The 21,925-nt window shown below is 46.5% G+C and overlaps 1 protein-coding gene across 1 annotated transcript; it reads left to right on the top strand.

Annotated features, from left to right (window-relative positions):
• Positions 1 to 17,026, top strand: USP11 (ubiquitin specific peptidase 11). Its single transcript, XM_037512466.1, is given in 22 exon segments — positions 1 to 190; positions 8,468 to 8,577; positions 8,757 to 8,887; positions 9,712 to 9,829; positions 10,201 to 10,346; positions 10,475 to 10,536; positions 10,662 to 10,761; positions 11,109 to 11,282; positions 11,361 to 11,519; positions 11,861 to 12,085; positions 12,220 to 12,303; positions 12,408 to 12,502; positions 13,230 to 13,436; positions 14,068 to 14,120; positions 14,315 to 14,557; positions 14,648 to 14,718; positions 14,939 to 15,051; positions 16,147 to 16,296; positions 16,397 to 16,455; positions 16,458 to 16,511; positions 16,664 to 16,752; positions 16,829 to 17,026. Coding segments are annotated over 22 exon segments (2,736 nt in total). The 5' UTR covers positions 1 to 35; the 3' UTR covers positions 16,967 to 17,026.
• The last annotated feature ends 4,899 nt before the right edge of the window (positions 17,027 to 21,925 follow it).

Here is a 21,925-nt window from a genome sequence, read left to right as displayed (position 1 = left end):
CAGCGGCTGTGGCTGTGAGAGGAGGGTGAACAGCGATGGCGGCGGTCGCGGCGAGTCCCGCGGCGGCTGCAGCCATAGCCGAGGACTCAGAGCCACAGCTCGAAGCGGTGCCAGGCCTGGAGAACCAGTGGCGCCAGATCGAGAGCCCCGAGAGTGGGCGAAAGCGTCCACTGAGGGCCGGTGAAAGCTGGTGAGGCAGGGCTGCGAGCAGAGCCTCGGCTGAGGGGACAGCGGGGGCGTAGGCGACTGTGGGGAAAGTGGCGGCTGAGATCCGCTGGAGAACTGCTTTGGGGGCGGAGGAGTGGCCTGCGGGGCCGAGGAGAGGGGCGGGGAAGTGCTTGTGAGTGGATCCCTCATCTGGGAAAGAGGCGGGGCCTGTGTGGTGGAGCCTGTCGCCTGAGAACAAGATGGGGTTGTTGTGGAGAGATAGGACGCGGCGCTGGAGAAGAAACTGCCCTGGGGTGGGGCCGGGCCTGCGTGGTGGTACTTGGAACTTGGGAAGAAGGCAGTGTCTGCAGCGCAGCGGCGCGGGGCCCGGGGGCGTGGTCTGCACCTTGTGAGGGGGCATCTTGGGGCGGGGACGGCCCTCAAATGCTCCGCGGCGCCTGCGAACTAGGCACGGCTGATGACGTCAGGCCGAAGAGCGAAACCCGAGCCGTGCGGCTCTGTGTGCGTGTGTGTGTGTTGGGGGGGCAGTCGGAGCCGGCGTGGTGGGAGGAGCTGGCTCCTGGGAACGAGGCTTGTGACGTGAGCCCGGGGGCGTGTCCTGAGGCCGGGGATAGACTGCAGAGGGGAGGTGGTGCCTGTGAATCAGAAAATGGCGCCTGCGAATGAGCAAAGTTTGTGACGCGGCGAGGTTTTTGCCTCTGTCCGAGGCCTTCTTCCCAGGACGGGAGAAAGTGCAGGTGATTGGCACGGGAGGGGACTTCGATGTTACATTTGCTTTCTGTTTAGTACTGTTTTGTTTTTGTAATCAGGCAAAAATAGCTGTTTTTAAAATGTCAATGCGTTCCTTGATAAATCCGCTTGTTTTACTTGATTTCTTTGCTAACCAATGCTTGAAATGTGCTGTTGTGGGTTCATAATATTTCTCGCCGAGTTTCACAAATTGTGAAATACGTGAGACTTAAAAAGGTTATGTAACAAATATTTGCGTAGCCCAGATTGATGGACATTCTATTAAAATAAACGGCCTGTACTCTTCAAAATTTCAAGGTCGTGAAAGACAAAGGATGAAGAACTGTTCCAGATTGAAGGAATTAATGGGATCTAAGGAGTCATGATAACTAAATGCAATGTGTGATCCTGGATTGGATCCCGGAGCAAAAAATGAAATAAATTATTTAAAAATCAGGTTTTTTCCTCATAAAATTTTTCTTTTACTGTAAAAGATATTAATGAGCAACTGGTGAAATTTGACTAAGGTCTGTAGACTAGATGTTAGTACTGCTTATTTCTTGCTTTAGATAATTGTATTGTGGCTATGAAAGAGAAGAGCTTTGTTTTTAGGAAATACGTACCGGAATATTTAAGGGTAAAAAACCATCGTGTAAACAGCTAACTCTCAAATGGTTGAAAAGATAATATATAAAAAAAGTATATAAAGAAACAGCGACCGAGTAAATGGGTGAAATGTTAAAATCGGCGAATCTGGATGAAGGGGGTACGGGAATTCTTTTTACAGTTTTATGAGTATTTCAAAGTAAAAACATTTGAAGATAATAAAATAAAATTTGTCCGTTCATCACCCAGGTTAAGATTCAGAACATTACCTTAAGAAATCCTTTTGTGCCCCTCCGGATGAAAATCCCCCCTCCCCACGCCACGGGAATTAGTCATTATCCTGGATTTTTTGTTTCGTTGACGTTCTTCCACCACTGTATGCATCCCTAAATAGTATTTGTGGTCTAAACCTTTATTTTATGGAGGATACACATGAAATCATACTACATGCATACAGTATGCATACAGCATCCTATGAGATGGTACTTGGTATCCACATGACGTCATTGATGACGTTAGCCTTGATCCGTGGTTTTAGGTAGTACTCTCCGGGTTGCTCTACTGTAAAGGTACCGGTTTTTTTCTTTCCATGCACAGTAATTCTTTAAAAAAATAATTTATGTCCATCCATTCCACAAAACGTTTTAACTGCTCTCGGTCTCATGCTGTGTAAATGTAAACATTCTTAAGAGTGACTTGTGAGGCTTTACAATTGGGAGGCTGGTCTCCGGCTCTGCTTTCTTCTCCGGTCTCTCCTCTCCCTCACTCTCTTCATCTGGTCGTTTTGGACTCTTGCTCTTCCTCAGATAGACCTCACGCTTGCTCTCACTTTCGTGAGTACATTTACAGGGGAGACATGGGAATTTTACAGACCTCTTTAATAACGGTACTTATGAGATAGATACTCCCGTTACTGAAAAGACAAGTCGAGATTCCTCAAACTGGGTACAGGAAACTGAGCAGTATCTATCTATCTATCTATCTATCTATCTATCTATCTATCTATCTATCTATCTATATAAAATATTATGTTGTAGCTGGTCAGCAAGGAAAAAGCTCTATCCATTCTGAGAATGAACAACAACAAGTTTTGTACATTTTTATAGCCCTTTGGGGGGAAGTGTTCAGACCCGCCTGGGGGCTTTGGTTCCTACCCCTTCCTGCCTTTACAGCCTTGTCATCACAATACCTTTAAAATTACTGCACTGGTACAGGTTTCCTTTGGGGGTGTTAAAAAATGTTTTTGGAACTAGGTAGAGGGTATGGTTGCACAATATTGTGAATGTACTAAATGTCATTGAATTGTTCTCCTTAAAATGGTTATTTTATGTTAATGTGAATAAAAATTATGTTCTGTCAATAAAATAAACTACCCCACCAATGTTGGTTCAGTATTGAAGCCAGTTTATCTCTGCTGTTGTGGGTAATACATGAAGCATTTTTGCTTACCTCCATTTTTTTTATGCTTATCTATTTAGATGTAAGAGCAAAGCTGCTCACTCTTTATTTTGGCATCTATTTTATAGGGGTTTGCTGCAATGTTCAGGAAATTTGTGTTTATAAAGCACTTAGAAGTCATGGACTAGCCCCAGATTATATACCTTACATCAAAATTAATGTGTGCACCTTCTATCTTTTGTCAGCTGGCAGATCTGGGGAAGGACAGTTAATTTGAGTTGGCCATATGAACTGACTTAATTTCTAGGAAAGCTTATATTTTGAGAGTAAATTCAAATCTATGATAGTTTTTCTTTTTGGCACATTAGAATTTTTCTTTTTTGAGAATGAATCATCTACAGACAGTAAAATCAAGGATGAGGGTGTTTGGGTGTGTGCGTGCACGTGTGTGTGTGTGTGTGTGTGTGTGTGTGTGTGTGTGTGTGTGTGTGTGTGTGTAAGGTCTGCAGGTGTGGATAGTTTTCCTAACAGGCAAACAGATGTGTGTTTCTCTTTGTTCAGGTAAGGAAAACGGGGTGGCTGAGTTTCAGAGTGTTGTAGTAATGTGGATAGTTATGTGTCAAGGGAAAGTAACAACCTTTCACTGGAGGTTTAAGGAATAGCCTAGAAATGCTGAGGGTTTTCTTGTCAATGGAGAAGTCTACACAGCACCAAACAGCCATTAAGTAATGAAGACCCTAGAACCAAATCAACTGAAAATGTCACATTTCATTGACAGTTGCTGCCATAGCTCTTAGACAAGTGAGATACATGGATCTAATGGCTACTGGATCTAATGAAAGACTGAAATAAACTATAGGCTCCTAACAACTCTCTTGTAATTGAGTCAATACTGCTATAGCTTGTTCAGACTTTTCATGAACCAAAAGGGGAAAAAAAAGGGTTTTGAATCAAATCCTGGATGGGGGGAGGGGAAATCTTTTCATTGATAGCTATCATACCAGTCCTTTGTTGCTTAAACATGAGTATGCTTTTTAACTTGTGGAAAGTATGCAGTTAATGAAAGATAATTATATTAGTATATCTAATTATACATAATTAACTCAGGAATAGAAACTTTTTGATTTGCCCTTTTTCAAAATAATTAAGTTTGAAAAATGAAAGAGCTTTTATAAAAACAAAGAGTTAAATAAAATTTGGAGAATTTCAGAAAAAAACCCTAATCCTAGTCATTTCTTTTTTCTTTGCAGTTTTATTGAGAAATAATTGACAGTGTTCTGTATAAATTTGAAACATGATGGTTTGATTTATAAAAATTATGAAATGATTACCACAAAAGGTTCAACAGATGTCTACCTTTTCTTGTAGATATAATAAAAAGAAAAGTAAGAAGGAAATATAAAAAGTAAGTAGAACAATAAGAAGGAAAATATTTTGTTGTAGCTTTTATAGAGGGATGGAACAAATCTCTGTGTAATCTGCCAGATGTAGTTGAGGCATATAAGAACATTTTAACTGTTACTATGAATTTGAGGCTTGAATTTGGGAAAGACAAATCAAGAATAGTTGATGGAAGAGACAAGTCAGCTTTGTGAAAACAGTGATAAATAACATTATTAGGAGCTTAACTTTTTTCTTGCTTTTTGAATATTTTTACTGTTCTAATAGATGAGCATAATTAATCCTATTATACACATAACGCATTACATTATGTTCTACCTACCACAGGAGTTGGGATAATTTCTTTTTCCTTTTTGAATTATGTTTATTTTTTTTATTTTTTTAAATATTTTTTAAACGTTTATTTTTTTTCTTACAATGTTTGCTTTCTTTTCTCAGGTGTAGTCCCCATAGAATTTCCACCACCAGTTCACCAGCTCCATCACCATAGTCCCTTGTGTTCTTCCCAGCCTTGTTTTGATCCCTTTCCCTCCCCCTCCCCTGCAGAATGTCTCTGATTTATAGTTGTCTGTTTATTTTTGTTTTGTTGTGTTTTTTTGTTGTTATTATCATTGTTTTCCCCTTGATCCCCTATATTCCTCCTATAAGTGAAACCATCCAGTATTTTTCTTTTTCCTTCTGACTTATTTCATTGAGCATAATTCCTTCAAGTTCCATCCATGTTGCTGCAAATGGCATGAATTTATCTTTTTTGATTGCTGAATAGTATTCCATCGTGTATATGTACCACATCTTGATCCAGTCATCTATTTTTGGGCATTTGGGTTGATTCCAAGTTTTACCTATATAAATAGTGCTACAGTAAACATAGGGGTGCAGGTATCCTTTTGAATTAATGTTTTTGTGTCTTTTGGGTAGATTCCCTAGGAGTGGAATTGCTGGGTCATATGGTAGGAGCTTAACTTTTTGAAAGCAAGTTAATCTGTTAAAAACATGATTTAAGGTGTGTTTTAAAATGAATTAAGAGGATGCTATAAAGCACTAAGTTAACAATTTAGTGACCAAAAAAGAACTTATCTGGCCATAAATTAATGTAGTCATTTTACAGAATATGGCCCCAAAACTAATTGTCCTCCTTTGGTACGTTCTTCTTTTTTTTTTTTTAAAGATTTATTTATTTATGCATACAAGAGCTGGGGTACATACAGGCCAGAGGTGTGGAGGGTAAGAGGATTCACTAGAGACAGAGCGGGGTACAGAACAGGCAGAATGACTGAAATACACTGCTGAGGGGAGCAGTGGGAGGGACAGGAGAGATCTGCTGTGCTATGTGGTTTGCTCCCTGTGGTTTGCTCCCTGGCCGGGGATGGAATTCGTGCTGCAGAGGCTTCAGATTGCTTCATAGTATGGTGCTTAACCCCTTGCGCCACTAGGGAGGCCCCGGTACATTATTCTTATAACAATTTACAGTAAAAGCTTTTTAGTATGCTTTCATATATATATGTTAGACCTATACAGATATATAAGTAATATATTTAGTAGACCAAAGTGTGTTATATTACATTTACCATACAGGGGGAAATCACCTTTTAATAAGTAGGAAACAATGTGTCATAACATATCTATATTTCTATTTGTAATTATAACTAGTATAATTAACCATTATGTAAATTATTGTCTTAACCAAAATAATTTTCTCCAGCCACAGAGAAAACCAGAGGACAGAAACTGTTGCTTAGTAATTTTTTCCATAAGCACATATTTAATATTTTAACAAATTTGAAGAAGCACAAATAAATATGGACTTTAGCAAGATTGGTTGTATTTCTTTTAAAAAAAAAAGATTTATTTATGCATACAAGAACTGGGGTATAGGCCAGAGGTGTGGGGGGGTGAGAGGATTCACCAGAGACAGAGTGGGGAGAAGAACAGGCGGATCTACTGAAATAGACTGCTGAGGGGAGCAGTGGGGAGACAGGAGAGGTCTGCTATGCCATGTGGGTCACTTCCCTGGCTGGGGATTGAACTCGTGCTGCAGTAGCTGTGGATTGCTTCATAGTGCTGACGCTTAACCACTTGTGCCACAAGGGAGGCCCCAAGATTGGTTGTATTACTATGTACTAGCAACAAGAAATTAGAAAATTAAATTTTAAAAGCTACCATTTGTAATAGCATCCAACAAAATTGAATGTCTAGGAGTAAATATAACAATATGGGTCCTTTTTGCTCACACAATGATGACTGTCAAGACTGCCACCTGGGCTGACAGATTGTGAGACTTCCTGATTTCCAAGATGTTTAAAAAAATATTTCTAAGTGTCTTTCATTTGAAAAAAAAATATGGTAGTAATATTTTGTGAACATTTATGTACAACTCCAGTCTTCTGTGAAGCCTTAAGAAATTCAGGTTATGGCAGATTCTGCAGGTTTTACTTACTGCTATTAAGAGTGGTTTTAATGTTAATTTTCCTTAGAAATCTGCTTTTAACAAAAGTTGAACAGTGCCTCCCTTTGCATTAAAGCTCCCATTAATCATGAATTGGCTTTATTAACTAAATTCACCTCCCAGACTATCGATGGATTAGATTTAAAAAGTGAAGGGGGTGAAGGTGTGTGTGGTAGAGGGTGGTTTGCTGGTGGGGTCTCCTAGATAAGTGATGAGGGGTGACTGATGTGGCAGGGGTCAATGTAGCTAACAAAAAAGAAAATCATACACATGGTAGAAATGTTTGCATGTTCATGAGACTTGTGGCTATTTGGGGTTTTTTCTATCTTTATATCTTTTCATCTCTCTGATCCTTATATTAACAAAGGAAAGTTGCTATTTTGAAGAATCCCATTTATAGAGTTAAATTGCTGGAAAATTAACCAATATAATGTTACATATTTATATAAATTCGTAATCTTAAAATTCTGTTTGGGGCAGTTATGTGTCAGTTCCATAGCAGAGCTGTGTGTGTGTGTGTGTGTGAGTGAGTGAGATGGAGGTTGTGTGTCTGTACATGAGCTTGTATGTATACCTTAGCCCTGGGATCAGAACAGTAATAACTCACATTGATTTGTACTCAGTATATGTCAAGTGTTTCCCGGGCTTGAGAATTTCTAGAATATGTTACAAAGGCAGACTTCAATAGTCGAAAATACTTATCCCAGTAGTGCATAAAGAGAGTACTGGTCTAGCTGTACACTTAAAGTAGTTACGATGGAAAAGTTTATATATGTTTTTGCTACAAATTAAAAAAAAAATGGGCTAGTCACCAAAAGTTCAGAAATTTATCATAAAACCCAAATAAACCCTAAATTGAAAAATGTCAATGTTCTTTTTTTTTTAAAAAAAGATTTATTTTTTATTTGTACAAGAGCTGGGGTATAGGCCAGAGGCGCGGGAGGGTGAGAGGATTCACCAGAGACAGAGTGGGGAGCAGGACAGGCAGACAGACTGAAAGCACTGCTGAGGGGAGCAGTGGGTGCGACAGGAGTGGTCTGCTGCGCCATGTGGGAATCTCCCTGGCCTGCCGGGAATCAAACCCATGCTGCAGAGGCTGTGGACAGCTCCACAGCGCTGTGTTCAACCCACTGCGCCACTGGGGAGGCCCGCGATGTTCTTTTTAATTTATGAACAGATTTTTAGAATTTAATAATCTATTTCTTAGCTGAATATTTTCATATTTTTACAAACTGCACACTTAACATGGCTAAAGCATTATAACATTAGCTGAAAATAACATTTTGAGCCTAATTTAACTTTCCTCACAGACTGATACAAGGGAGTTATTATTTATTCCATAATAAAAACTCACGTTTCCTGACACAGGGTGGGTAGGTGGGTGGATTTTTTGCCATCTTTGAGCACATTTTGTTTTTAATCAAATCTCTTTTCAGTGTCCTAAGAAGTTACCTAATCTACCCAAATCTAACTTTGAATAAATTTTGCTTCTAATTTATTTTTATATGATGCTGAAACTTTTTAAAATGTTGAATTCTGCTGGAATTTTTTTATGGAGCTATAATTGACATATGACATTACATTAGTTTAGATATACATGAAATTTGTCATTTTGATTTATAATGAATTGCTAATTTTTGTTTAATGACCATGGGAAGTAATATCACTAGCCCCCCCCCCCCATAACTGTGCGACACCCCTGTTACCTGTCTGATCCAGGTTTCTCGTGGAGCAGCACTGGTACAAACAGTGGGAAGTCTATGTGCAGGGAGGAAACCAGGACTCCAGTACCTTCCCCGGCTGCATCAACAATGCTGAGCTCTTTGAAGGTACCAGGCCTCTGCCTCCCCACATTGGCCTAGCCCTGGAGTTCTTGTCCCCTCTGTCCCTATAGATGATCATAAATCCCTTCTCTGTGCTAGGTCATTGGTGAGGTGGCCAGAATAGACTCATCACTTTGCTTCCCTGATTCTTCCTCTGCCACTTCTCCCCTGCCCCTCCCCTCCAGACCACATAAACTGGCGCCTCAGGAAGGGACTGGTGGAAGGTGAGGATTATGTGTTGCTCCCAGCGGATGCGTGGCACTACCTGGTCAACTGGTACGGTCTAGAGCATGGCCAGCCACCCATTGAACGCAAGGTATAGTAGGGGAATAGATTCTGTGGGGGGTGGGATAGGAAGGCCTTGTAGACCCAGGATGAGTCCTGACTTGTGTGTCCATACACCTATGTCTGCGCTCCTCTCCCTTCATAGGCCGTAATTTTTTTTTAAAGATTTATTTATTTATACAAGAACTGGGGTACAGGCCAGATGCATGGGAGGGTGAGAAGATTCACCAGAGACAGAGTGGGGAACAGAACAGGCAGACCGATGAAATACACTGCTGAGGGGAGCAGTGGGTGAGACAGGAGAGGTCTGCCACACCATGTAGGATTCTTGCCAGCCGGCCGGGATCGAACCCACACTGCAGAGGCTGTGGACAGCTTCACAGTGTGGCGCGCAACTGCCTGTGCCATCAGGGAGGCCCATTAAGATTTATTTATGCATACAAGAACTGGGGTATAGGCCAGAGGTGGGGGGGGGGTGAGAGGATTCACCAGAGACAGAGTGGGGAGCAGAACAGGCAGATTGACTGAAACACACTGCTGAGGGGAGCAGCGGGCGGGTCAGGAAAGGTCTGCTGCACCATGTGGGTGGCTCCCTGGCTGGGGATCAAACTAATGCTGCAGAGGCTGCTGATAGCCTCATAGGTTGCATCCCAGCCCCTTGCGCCACCAGGGAGGCCCATCATAGGCCATTATACAGGTATCTTGGTGTGTCCCCTTATGTACAGGAATCCTTACATATGTATCTGTGTGCCCTGTGTACCTGCTGTAGACTCCTGACCTCAGAGATCATTGTGCCTGCATCTGTGTATATAAGCTTTGTGGGTACTCCTATGTATGCACCCTTCCACCTTACAGGTTGTGGAACTGTTCAGCATTTACAAGGTCGAAGTGTACCCAGTAGAACTGCTGCTTGTTCAGCACAGTGATATGGACACACCTCACACTGCTCAATTCAGCCACACAGATTCTGTTGGTGAGTGTAAACATCAGGGAATGAGTTACCATTCTCATCCACTGGTCTTGGCTCAGTGATGTAAGAATACATGGGTTAGATGGTGGCCAACTAAGAAGGCATTGATCACGTTGGGCAGAAACTCTAAGGGAGGGTCCTCCAGAGAGTCCTGAGGGCATGTGAGCTGTATTCCAGTGGCTTAGATAGTGTGGCAGGGGATAGTTGCTGGGTGTCTCAAGTCCTGAGTATGGACCAGTTTGGAGAGTGATCAGGGACACAAGGTGTTGGCCGAGTGTGTGAGGTCTGTGGGCCTGAGTCAGGTCTGATGCCAACATGGACTGATCAGTCAGGGTCTGAGGACAACCTTGAATGTGCTCCCTCACCTGCCATAGACCTAGTATTGCACAGAGCTCGCGAGCAGTTTCTGGTGAGCCCCCAGGAAGAGACACGTCTGTGGGTCAAGAACACCGAGGGCTCTTTCGAGAGGTTGTGCAACACACGCGTCACAGTGCTCGAAGCTGCGCTCAAGACCGGACAGGTAAGGATGGGGAAGGCTGTTCTGTTCTGTTGTTCTGCTCATGGCCGGTGCTCAGGTTGGAGGAATTGAGGGCTTGGTAACAGACATCCCACACGAGTGTCTTTCCTTTTTCTCATCCGCCAACCCAGGTGGTCATCATGGAGACCCGGAACAAGGATGGCACTTGGCCCAGTGCACAGCCACATGCCCCGTAAGCTTTTGGGGGTGTCTCGTTCAGAGTGGGGTCCCATAGTTGGCAGAATGAATGAGCCCATGGCACACTTCATCCACCTATAGTGGGCCCTTGGCTGATAAGAGTTCCTCATCTGCCCGCAGAAACAGTGCGTTGGAGGAGGAGGAGGACTTCCAGGGCCAGCCTGGCATCTGTGGGCTCACCAATCTGGGCAACACTTGCTTCATGAACTCAGCCCTGCAGGTTGGGCCATTAGGGTTGTGTCTGGGACAGCCGCAGGGGGTGGGCTCAGGTGTTGGGGATTGGTGACAACTTGGGGTACTGCAGGGGAGGGGTCAGGTGGGAAGCTAGGGCCCCACAAGTCTTATTTGACATGCCCATGATCCTTCCTGAAACATAAGTAACTTCTCCCTCCATTTGCCCCCTGCTTTCCCTTTTGCCGCACTTCTGCATCCTTCTCTTCCCCTCTCCCCTGTCCCTTCTCTTGCTTCTCCCTATTGCCTTTCTCCTTGATTCCTTTCCTCTGCCTCCACTTTGCTCACCTTCTCTCCCCTCTTCTCCGCCTCCTCACTTGGCCCTGCCTCTTGTAGTGCCTCAGCAATGTGCCACAGCTCACCGAGTACTTCCTCAAAAACCGCTACTTGGAGGAACTCAACTTCTGCAACCCTCTGGGCATGAAAGGGGAGATTGCAGAGGCTTACGCAGACCTGGTGAAACAGGCCTGGTCCGGCCACCACCGCTCCATCGTGCCCCATGTGTTCAAGGTGTGATTCAGCTCTGGGATCCCCGCCACCTCCCACTTGTCCTCTTTCTCCTTCTGACGGCCTTGCCCATCTTCTCAGACGAAGGTTGGCCACTTTGCGTCCCAGTTTCTGGGCTACCAGCAGCATGACTCACAGGAACTGCTGTCATTCCTCCTGGATGGTCTGCACGAGGACCTCAATCGTGTCAAGAAGAAGGAATATGTGGAGCTGTGTGATGCTGCTGGGCGACCAGATCAGGTAGGTGCTCCTGAACGAGCCCCGGTAGAGCCACTAGAGCCTCTGCCTCAGGGATGCTCTGAGGAGACACACAGCGTACCTAACTTTACTCCCAGCTGTGGCTCCAATACTCCATAGGCCCCCACACCCAACCTAGAGTTAACCCCAACTCAGTTTCCTGCCCAGAACAGACCCCTGACGGTGAAGGCAGTCTCTGGGGAGCTTGAGAGGGAACTCTGTCGCTGCACTTCACCAGTGGCCATCACCTTACTTTCACCCCATGTACTTCCACCCCAAGTCATGGTTTCCCCCTGGCCCTGGCAAGCCCCACCACCCACCACCCACTGTGACACCATCAACAGGAGGTTGCTCAGGAGGCCTGGCAGAACCACAAACGCCGGAACGATTCTGTTATCGTGGACACTTTCCACGGCCTCTTCAAGTCCACGCTGGTGTGCCCCGATTGTGGCAACGTGTCTGTGACCTTCGACCCCTTCTGCTACCTCAGTGTCCCACTGCCTGTCAGCCACAAGCGGGTCATGGAGGTCTTCTTTGTCTCCATGGATCCCCGCCGCAAGCCAGAGCAGGTCTGGTGGGAACAGGGATGTGGGGGCACCAGGAGGGATGTGTCGTCGCTTTCGTCACACGGCCATACTCCTCGTCTCCTGTACTGACTCACCGTGTGCCCTCTGCTCTTTTGTGGATACTCTTTCTCCCTCAGCACCGACTCGTGGTCCCCAAGAAAGGCAAGATCTCGGATCTGTGTTTGGCTCTGGCCAAACATACTGGTGTTTCGCCAGAAAGGGTGAGGCTCTGCGGATGGGAGGAGGGTGGAAGTTGGGGACAGGGAAGCAGAAAGACCTGGGGAGACTTTGCAGACCGACCATTCTCTCTGCATCCCGTTCCCAGATGATGGTGGCCGATGTCTTCAGTCATCGCTTCTATAAGATCTACCAGCTGGAGGAATCCCTGAGCAGCATCTTGGACCGGGATGATATCTTCATGTGAGTGAGGGGACCTGGGGAGCTGGGGGCTCTTCGGAAGCATCTCCTCGTAACCACTTTCCCTCTTCCCTCCTCAGCCTGATGCTCAGAGCACCTGCTTTTCACAGGGCTTCGGGGATTTGGGGCTGTTGGGGGTTGTGGGGCAACAGAACTCTATACAAGGCAACCTTGGTGTTTTCTTCCTTATCGTGTGAGGCAGGCTCCTGTTTCTTCTTTGTTTTATTCAGTACTCACCGAGTACCTCTTGTGTACAAAACACTGATCTGCTCTCCTTAATCATATTGTAGTCCTCAAAAACCAAAAGTGATTTTCGAAATTGGGAGCACTGAGATTCTTTGTTACCATAATAGAATTCCCGATAAATTGGATATCTTTGAGTAAACTAAAGTAGAAAGTACTTCACGAGTAGACAAGTTCTCTGTGTAAACCGAGCAGTGTTTCCTGAAAACGAAAATGATTTTAAATCCCTTTGTCACTAAAAATGTTGGTTCATCCTCTGAGCCCTCTGGCAACACTGAAGTCCTTTCCAAGGCATCACATAAATAGAGCGCTGTGGCAATCTGCTAGCAGTTTGTGAAGCCCAAAACAACTGGGTGAACTCATCAGACCCTTTCAAAAGTGTTTTCAGGCTAAGTGATGAGCAGGGTGGGCAACTGGGGCTGCCTCTGCGAGTCCCCCTTGGGGTGTCAGCAGTGATCAGCAGTGACCTGATGTCCACATCCCACAGATATGAGGTGTCAGGCCGGGCTTCTATTGGTGAGAACTCCAGAGAGGACGTCGTGCTCCCCATCTACCTGCGGGAGCGCACCCCAGCCCGGGACTACAACAACTCCTACTATGGCCTGATGCTCTTTGGCCACCCGCTCCTCGTGTCGGTGCCCCGAGACCGACTCTCCTGGGATGCCCTGTATCACATCCTGCTGTACCGCCTCTCGTGAGTCTGTCCTTCGGGGAGCTGAGGGTGGGTGGGGTTCATGCGCTTTGTTGTCACCTCCCTTCCGCAAGCAAGAGGCAGCTCACAGTGTGGGCAGAGAGGGACACATCTGTTTTCTCTTTCTCTAAACTTTTGAGTTTAGAGAAACCTCTGTACCTCCCTGTGAGGTGTTGGGAATACAGAGGTCAACTAAATGGACAAAATATAGACAACTCCATCTTATACTTAGTTTTTTCTCCCTAGAGAGGCCTGCTTCTCCATGTTTTTACCCAGAAGTGTAGAATCCAGAGTCCTTTCCAAAGCAGAGCGCAGTGCACTCCTTGGCTTAATCTCTCCCTCGTGCTGCACTTTCCAGTCCTTTCTCAGTGGTAGTTTACAGCTGATTGTGTGTCTGTGTCCCTGTGGCTTCTTGTACTTAAGATCCCCACCCCTTTCTATGGGCTCATGCTCCTGCACTGTTGGCCATCCCTTCCCGAGTTGCTCTGTCATCTCCTGAGCCTTTCTGGACTCACCATGAACAAGTGTTTGTGGGGTTTGCTGGTGGCTTCCTGGCATAAACAAAGTAGAATCCTGGATTCTCCCCTCCTTGCCTGTGGGGCCTTCCTGGAGAGTCTCTTCTGTTCTGTCACAGACGCTATGTGACCAGACCCAGCTCTGATGACGAAGATGATGGAGATGATAAAGGTGAGGAAGAGGAAGGAAAAAAGCTCGACAAGGATGAGGGTCTGTACCAATGGGCCCATGGCCTGAGTGAGGGTGGGTGGGTGGGAGCTCTGGCATAGGATCAGCCCACATGGGGTCCATCTGAAGGGCATTGCAGCTCAGCCATCTGGGGCTCATCTAAACCTATCCCTGACAACCCTCCCTTGTCCTAGCAGACATGGAGGATAAGGGCAACGTCCCCAAGCCTGCACATGCGGCTGGGGGCAGCTCCCAGGACCCTGGGCTGGAGCAGGCTGGACCCAGCTCTGGAGTTGTGGGTGGAAGCCGGGCCCCCGTGGACAACTCCCCAGGATCATCTCACTGGCCCCAGAGGGCGCGGCGCAAGCACCTGTTCACCCTGCAGACAGTGAATTCCAATGGGACCAGCGACCGCTCGACCTACAATGAAGATACTCATGGTGTCTCTTTCAGCTGGGAGCCGGGGTTGGGGGGTAGGGAGGGCGGTTTCCTCGGCAGCAGGGCCCATGACCACCTGCCCTCACCCCCAGCCCAGCCGTACATTGCCATCGACTGGGAGCCAGAGATGAAGAAGCGTTACTATGACGAGGTGGAGGCTGAGGTAAACACGATCCCAGGGGTAGGGGGACACTTTCAACTTGCATCCCTTCAACTCTTCACACACTTTCCCCCTCTGCCTCCTTCAAGTGGTGACGACAGAACTCAGGGCCTCAGGTTCCTAGCGTCAGAGTCCATGCTCTTAACTACTCAGCGTGTGTCTTCTAGCCCTGCACCCTCTTACCCACCCGTGCTCATGCCCAGCTGTCTTCTCCCCGGTCTAGGGCTACGTGAAGCACGACTGTGTGGGCTATGTGCTGAAGAAGGCTCCGGTAAGGCTGCAGGAGTGCATTGAGCTCTTCACCACTGTGGAGACCCTGGAGAAGGAAAACCCCTGGTGAGGGACCGGAGGGGGCTTCTGGGAGTGTAGTTGGGTGGGAGTACCTGCCCAGGTCCTTGTTACCTGTAAACATGCCTCCTTCAGGCAGAGGGGGGATGAGCACAGGTGGTTTGGTGGAGGGTGAATGGAATGTGCACTTCTGAAAGAGCCAAAGTGTAACCCCCAAAACTAAAATTAAAATTTTAAAATAAAATTCTTTTTAAAAATTTCAAAAGCCAAAACCATGCCTCCTTCCCCTCCCCCTTGCTCAAACCCTTCCTGTCCCTCTGGCCACTAGACCCCAAGTGTATTTCCACTGCAGTGCTCTGGCCTGGGCTGCTCCCCCCAGGAGGGCTCTTCTTCCACTTATCTCCACGGGTTCTTCGTTTTGTTCCTTTTTTCCATCAAATGTTACTTTAGCGGGGAGACCTCTTACTGTCCTGCTCAAAGCCACCCCAGGCGCCATTGTCTGTGTTCTCTGCGCCTGCTTCCTAGCCCAGCATCGTCTTCTTCCTGGCTCAGTAACACCATGTGACAGCACGTCCTAGGTCCCCTTTTGCGTCATTATTCATGTTCTCGTAAACCCCTGGCGGGTGAAGACTCCTAAGTTCACGCCGTGTCTCCCAGATTATCATCTGTTGGGCGTGCAGTAGATAGTGGCGTCTTGCAGAATAAACGAGACACACAGAACCAAAAAGATAAAGCCAGTCTCAAAAATAAGAGCAGCACCTCCGCGGAGCAGAAAGGGAGCCCAGATCCACAGCGCCAGAGGATTCAATAATAGGCAACCGGCAGCTGCTTCAAGGGCAAGCGAGTAACTGCAGTAGGAAGAGAGAAAGCGAGAGGGATAGAGGCAGGCCTGAACTCAGATTCGCATCTCACAGACCAGAACCACAGATGCGTGCTAGTGCCGGAGTGTATAGAAAAGGGAGATGGTAAGTCCTTGATGAGGGAATGCAGGGCTGTCGCATGGAAGCGAGCCCGTGGGCGTGCCGGGCAGGCTGGAAGGACGAGCAGCCTCTAGAGCAGCCAGGCCCATGAAGGCCACACATTACGAAGAACGTGCAGTAGGTGCGCAGACGAGGCCATGTGCCGACTTGGCTCTGTCCGCAGGTACTGCCCCACCTGCAAGCAGCACCAGCTGGCCACCAAGAAGCTGGACCTGTGGACGCTGCCTGAGACGCTCATTATCCACCTGAAGCGCTTTTCCTACACTAAGTTCTCCCGAGAGAAGCTGGACACCCTTGTGGAGTTTCCTATCCGGTCAGGGCCAGGGAAGGATGGGGTGGGGGAGGCAGGGCGTGGGGGAGCCCCTCTCCCCCAAACCCCCCACCCCCGGGCACTGACCCTCTCCTCCCCACAGGGACTTGGACTTCTCTGAGTTTGTCATCAAGCCACAGAACGAGGCGGCTCCCGAGCTGTACAATACGATCTCATCGCAGTTTCCAACCATTATGGGGGCCTGCGTGATGGACACTGTACGTGCGAGGTTGTGGTGGGAGCTGCTGGGGGTATTTGGGTGACTCAATACCAGAGCCAGCAGTGAGGTCATCGGGGTGGGAGGTGTGAGGAGGGCATCTCCACACCTCTCGGGTGGGGGGTGGGTGAAGACCGCCGCCTCCTCTTTCAGACACGACGTTTGCCTGCAACAAGGACAGTGGCCAGTGGCACTACTTTGATGACAACAGCGTGTCGCCTGTGACTGAAAATCAGATCGAGGTGTGCCTTTCATCCTCCCTTCTCCCTGCCCCCCACACCCCACTGACCTGCACTCACTCCTGTCCTCTCCCCACAGTCCAAGGCGGCCTACGTCCTCTTCTATCAACGCCAGGATGTGGCACGTCGCCTGCAGACCCAGCCTGACATATCTGACCCCCCAGCATCCTCTGCCTGTGGCTCCCCACCCACCTCTGAGTTCATGGATGTGAACTGAGGGCCCTTGCCCGCCATGGAAAAGGAAACCATCTCTGCTCTTCTTTCCTTATCCACCCCGCCCCCCACCCATGTTAGTGCCCCCCCCCCCCCCCCCCAGGCATCACAGGCTTAGTTGTGGCTACTGTTCTCCTGTGCCGCTGTATCGCTTTCTCCTGGGGAAGAAGAGGTCACTCTCCTCCCGGCAGTGTGTTCTCCACCTGTGTTTGCCCCTTAGAGCATTAACCGTCCCTTCTATTCTCTATTTATGGTTGTTCCGTCCCTCTGTCCTCAACCTGGGGTGTTCTGAGGGGGTGGTGGTGGGGTGCACCTGAACACAGAGTGTATTTTCTTATTGAGACCCTGTACTTTGCGCGGTGTATATATAAAGTGCCAGTGTGTTACTCAGCAGTGTGGCTTTTTTTTCCCCACGTACGTACTTGGCACCAGTTGGAAGCCTATTTGCCTGTGTGTGCTGCTTGAGCGCCAAGAGTGTGATGGGAACTGCGCTGGGCGCCTGCTGAGCGGCCGTCAGCTGTGTGTCAGGCGCCATTCTAAGTGCTTTGGAAGTGCATCCTATGTGCCAGGCATGATCCCCAGCATCAACCTTATGCCTCTTGTTTCCCAAAGCCTTTTCCACGTATCGGCTCCTAACCCTCACAAGTGTCTTGTGCAGGAGCTATCTCTAGTTTAGGGTGGGAAGCTGAGGCAGGGGAATTGCTCTAGTTCTGTCAGGAGGTGAGCATACCTCATCAGTTGCCTTGGAGTTGTGCCCTGGAGGGGGTGTTTGACTTCTCTGGGCCCAGGACAGAAACCTTTCTGTGGATGTGACCTGAGCTACAGCTGATGGGGGAAGGGGTGCACCTGGCATCCATGTGGGCCGATGGGTGGTTTCTGGACAGAATGCTGACCAGACCATCTCACGGGCCCCCGGCAGTGTCCGCAGCAGACCCACAGCAGCCAACCTGGCAGGACAGGTGTGCTGTGTCTGTGTTGCCTCTAGACTTGCCCCCCATCCCATCATGACCCCATCTCCTTCCCACACCCTAGGCAGGTACTTTCCAGAAAAGAGTGAGGTGGAGCACCTGCTGCAGAATGGATACAACACAGTGTGCCTGGGCAAAGATGCCATCCCGGCACCAAGCCCCTCTACCTGACCCCTTCCACAGGCATCAGCTCTCACCTCAGGAATGGCTTCTGTGGGAAAGACTGGTGGAGTGGAGTGGATAGATGTGTCTGGATGTAGTAAGCCCCTCAGCCCTTCACACTGAGGAGGGAAGTCCCCAGCAGTGGTGGGCGAGGGGCCATTCCCACAGGGATCTCAACATTCCCCCCAACCTGTTGCCTTTGTTCCAGCTTTGATCTGGGCTCAGAATGGGTGTTGTATTAGCCAACATGAAACCAGTATTCATCTTGTACCTCTCTCCATCAGAGCTCTTGGTGACCAGGTGCATTGTCAGTGCACTGAAATACTTTGAGAGAAATCTTTCAGACCAGTAGGTCATTTTTAAAATAGATTTATTTATTTATGCATACAAGAACTGGGGTATAAGCCAGAGGTGTGGGGGATGAGAGGATTCAGCAGAGAGTGGGGAGCAGAACAGGCAGATCTACTGAAACTGAGGGGAGCAGCGGGCGAGGCAGGAGAGGTCTGCTGTGCCATATGGGCTGCTCACTGGCCAACCGGGGATCGAACTCATGCTGCAATGGCTGGCAGTAGCTTGATAGCACTTTCTTTAACCCCTGCACCACCAGGGAGCCCCCAGACCAGTAGGTCTTAAAATACCGAGACCAGTGAGCTTAAAACATTCAGTAAACCATGTTATAAAAAGGTGTGCTGTCATCCAGGCTCTGTTGTTCCATTTATAGAATACAGGCAGAGTAGATTTAGCTTAATTCTTAAGGGGCCTAGGAATTTCAGGATGGCAAGTGAGTACTAGCTTCAACCTCAAGTCACCGGCTGCATGAACCCCTAACAAGAAAGTCAGCCTGTCCTTTGAAGCTTTGAAGCCAGGCATGGACTTTTCTCTAGTTAGGAAAGTCCTAGATGGCATCTTCCAGTAGAAGTCTGTTTCATCTACATTACAAATCTGTTGTCTAGAGTAGCCACCTTCATCGGTGATCTACGACCTTCTGGACAAATTGCTGCAATTTCTACACCAGCACTTGCTGTTTTGCTTTTGCATTCTGATGTTAATGGAGATGGCTTTGTGCCTTAAAACTCATAAATCAACTGCTAGCTTCAAACTTTTCTTCTGCTGCTTCCTCACCTCTCTCAGCCTTCATAGAATTTAAGAGTCAGAGCCTTGTTCTGGATTAGGCTTTGGTTTAAGAAAATGTGACTGGTTTGATCATCTATCCAGACCACCAAAACTTTCTCCTAATCAGCAATAAGGCTGTTTCACTTTCTTATCATTCGTGTGTTCACTGGAGTAGCACTTTGAATATCCTTTCAGATTTTGCCTTTTCATTCCCTTCTTGGCTAACTGCTGGGCACAAGTGGCCCAGCTTTTCACACACCTCGGCTTTTGGCATGTCTTCCTCACTAAGCTTATTCATTTCTATCTTTTGCTTTTAAGTAAGAGATGTGATTCTTCCTTGCACTTGGACACTTAGAGGTCATTGTAGCTTATTAGTTGACCTAACCTCAACATTGAGTCTCAAGGCAAAGGGAGGCTTGAGGAAAGGAGAGAGATGACAGGTTGGGCAAGGTGACCGCTTGGTGGAGAAGTCAGAATATATGCACAGCATTTATCAATCAAGTTCCATGGGCTTGATTCCTGACACCCCAAAACAATTACAATATGATCACAGATCACCATAACGTATAATAATAATGAAAAAGTTTGAAACATCGTGGGGATTACCAACATGTGACACAGAAACGAAGTGAGCATGTGCTTTTGAAAAAATGGATTCAATAGACTTGCTTGAGGCAGGGTTGCCACAAACTTCCAGTTTGTAAAAAAATGATATCTGCAAAATGCAATAAATTGAAACACAATAAGACAAGGGATGCCCATATTGTGATGAAGAGGTCAACTAAAGAATAGATTTAGGGAGAGAGGAGCACAGGGGACTGAGGTGATAGTGCGGGTGACTTGGTGAAGGAAATTCTACGGGGACTACACCTGGGGACAGGGAGCAAACTGTTTAAAAATGAACAATGATGATTTTGATTTTTACTTTGTATTAATTAGTCTTGTTCCTGGTCCCTTATTTAAGTTTTCTAAATCCCTGCTATGAGTGAGACCATCCGGTATTTTTCTTTTTCTTTCTCACTTATTTCGCTGAGCATGATCCCTTCTAGCTCCATCCATGTTGCTGCATCCATGTTGCATGTGTTTATCTTTTTTGATTGCTGAGTAATATTCCATTGTGTATATGTACCACATCTTCTTGATCCAGTCATCTATTTTTGGGCATTTGGGCTGTTTCCAAAGCTTAGCTATTGTAAACAGTGCTGCTATAAACATAGGGGTGCAGGTGCTCTTTGGAATGGATGTTTCTGTGTCCTTTGGGTAAATACCTAGGAGTGGAATTGCCGGATCATATGGAAGCTCTATCTTTAGTAGGTCAAGAAATCTCCACACAGCAAAAATGAAAAATGATGTAAGAATTATATAAAATAAAATATTAAAAAATTAAAAAAGAACAATGATGTAAATAATATATATGAAAGATTATATATATATATATATAAGATTATATGGCCTGAATAAATCGGAAAAGTTCCTTTTATAATTAGAAAGTTTGTGTGTGGGAAGTGGAAGCAGCAGTTAATGAACTGTTCACTGTGGCTTTATTAAGAGAGTGACATGAAGATTCCCCGAACTCTTATATGGGAGCTCTAAAATAATAAAGTGAAAATTACAGGAAAAAAGAATAGATTTAAATAGATTTAAAATCAGTGGCAGGAAATTGGGTGGTGGGTGATAAGTCCTAGAGAAGGCAGAAGAAAGGAACAGAGCCGAGGTGGACAAATGGAGAGCTTGTACATAATTTTTTGCAAAGACGGGCTCCTCTGCCCCTTGGGTTTAAGGGAGGGAACCGGAGACCAGGCGCTGCCTCAAGATCGTGATTACCACATTCCATTCCACCCGCACTGGGGCAAGAGCCAGTAAGAATGCCAATGCAACTTCCCTACAATTTTGAACGTGACCTTTTCCTGATTAGATGCTTGCTCAGTTACTGTAAACCTTCACCTGTTTGCCTGAGCTCTGACACAGTCTGGCAATACTGCTTTTTAAAAACTTCTTTAATGTTTCTGTTAGGGAAGGAGAGCGTGGTGTTTCCTAGTCTATAATATTGCTGATGTCACTCCCCTTGTGTATTATGTTCTAAGAGTGTTTTTTAACATGTTACATTTAGGCTGCGTGTAGTTGTTATTTTGTACTAGTTGATCTGATATCTCTATTTTATTTTTAAAAGATTTATTTACTTATGCATACAAGAACTGGGGTACAGGCCAGAGGTGGAGGGGGTGAGAGGATTCACCAGAGACATAGTGGGGAGCAGAACAGGCGGATTGACTGGGTTACACTGCTGAGGGGAGCAGCGGGCAAGTCAGGAGAGGTCTGCTGCGCCATGTGGGTAGCTCCTTGGCCGGGAATCGAATTCGTGCTGCAGAGGCTGAGGATAGCTTCATAGTGCTGCATCTTAACCCCTTGAGCCACCAGGGAGGCCCCTGATATCTCTATTTTAATTGAGGTGTTTTGATCATTTAATGTGATTATTGATAGATTTAAGTATGAGTCTTTCATCTACTTGTTTTCTGTCTGTCTTTTCCTGTTCCTACTTTCTACTTTATTTTGGATTAGATTTTTTTAATGGTTCCTCTTTGTGTCTTTTGTTGGCTTATTAGCTACAACTTGATTTTATTTACCCATTGCTTTAGGGTTTATATTTTGCATCTTTTATCAGAGATGCCATTGAAGTGATAGATACCACTCTGCCCAGAGCATAAGAAGTTTACCGTATC

The sequence above is a fragment of the Talpa occidentalis genome, unplaced genomic scaffold, assembly GCF_014898055.3.
Source record: "Talpa occidentalis isolate TD23 unplaced genomic scaffold, MPIMG_talOcc4v2.1 talOcc4.15, whole genome shotgun sequence".
Taxonomy (NCBI): Eukaryota; Metazoa; Chordata; class Mammalia; order Eulipotyphla; family Talpidae; genus Talpa; species Talpa occidentalis.
The sequence above is the reverse complement of the archived record's forward strand: the minus strand, read 5'-3'. Positions and strand labels throughout refer to the sequence as shown.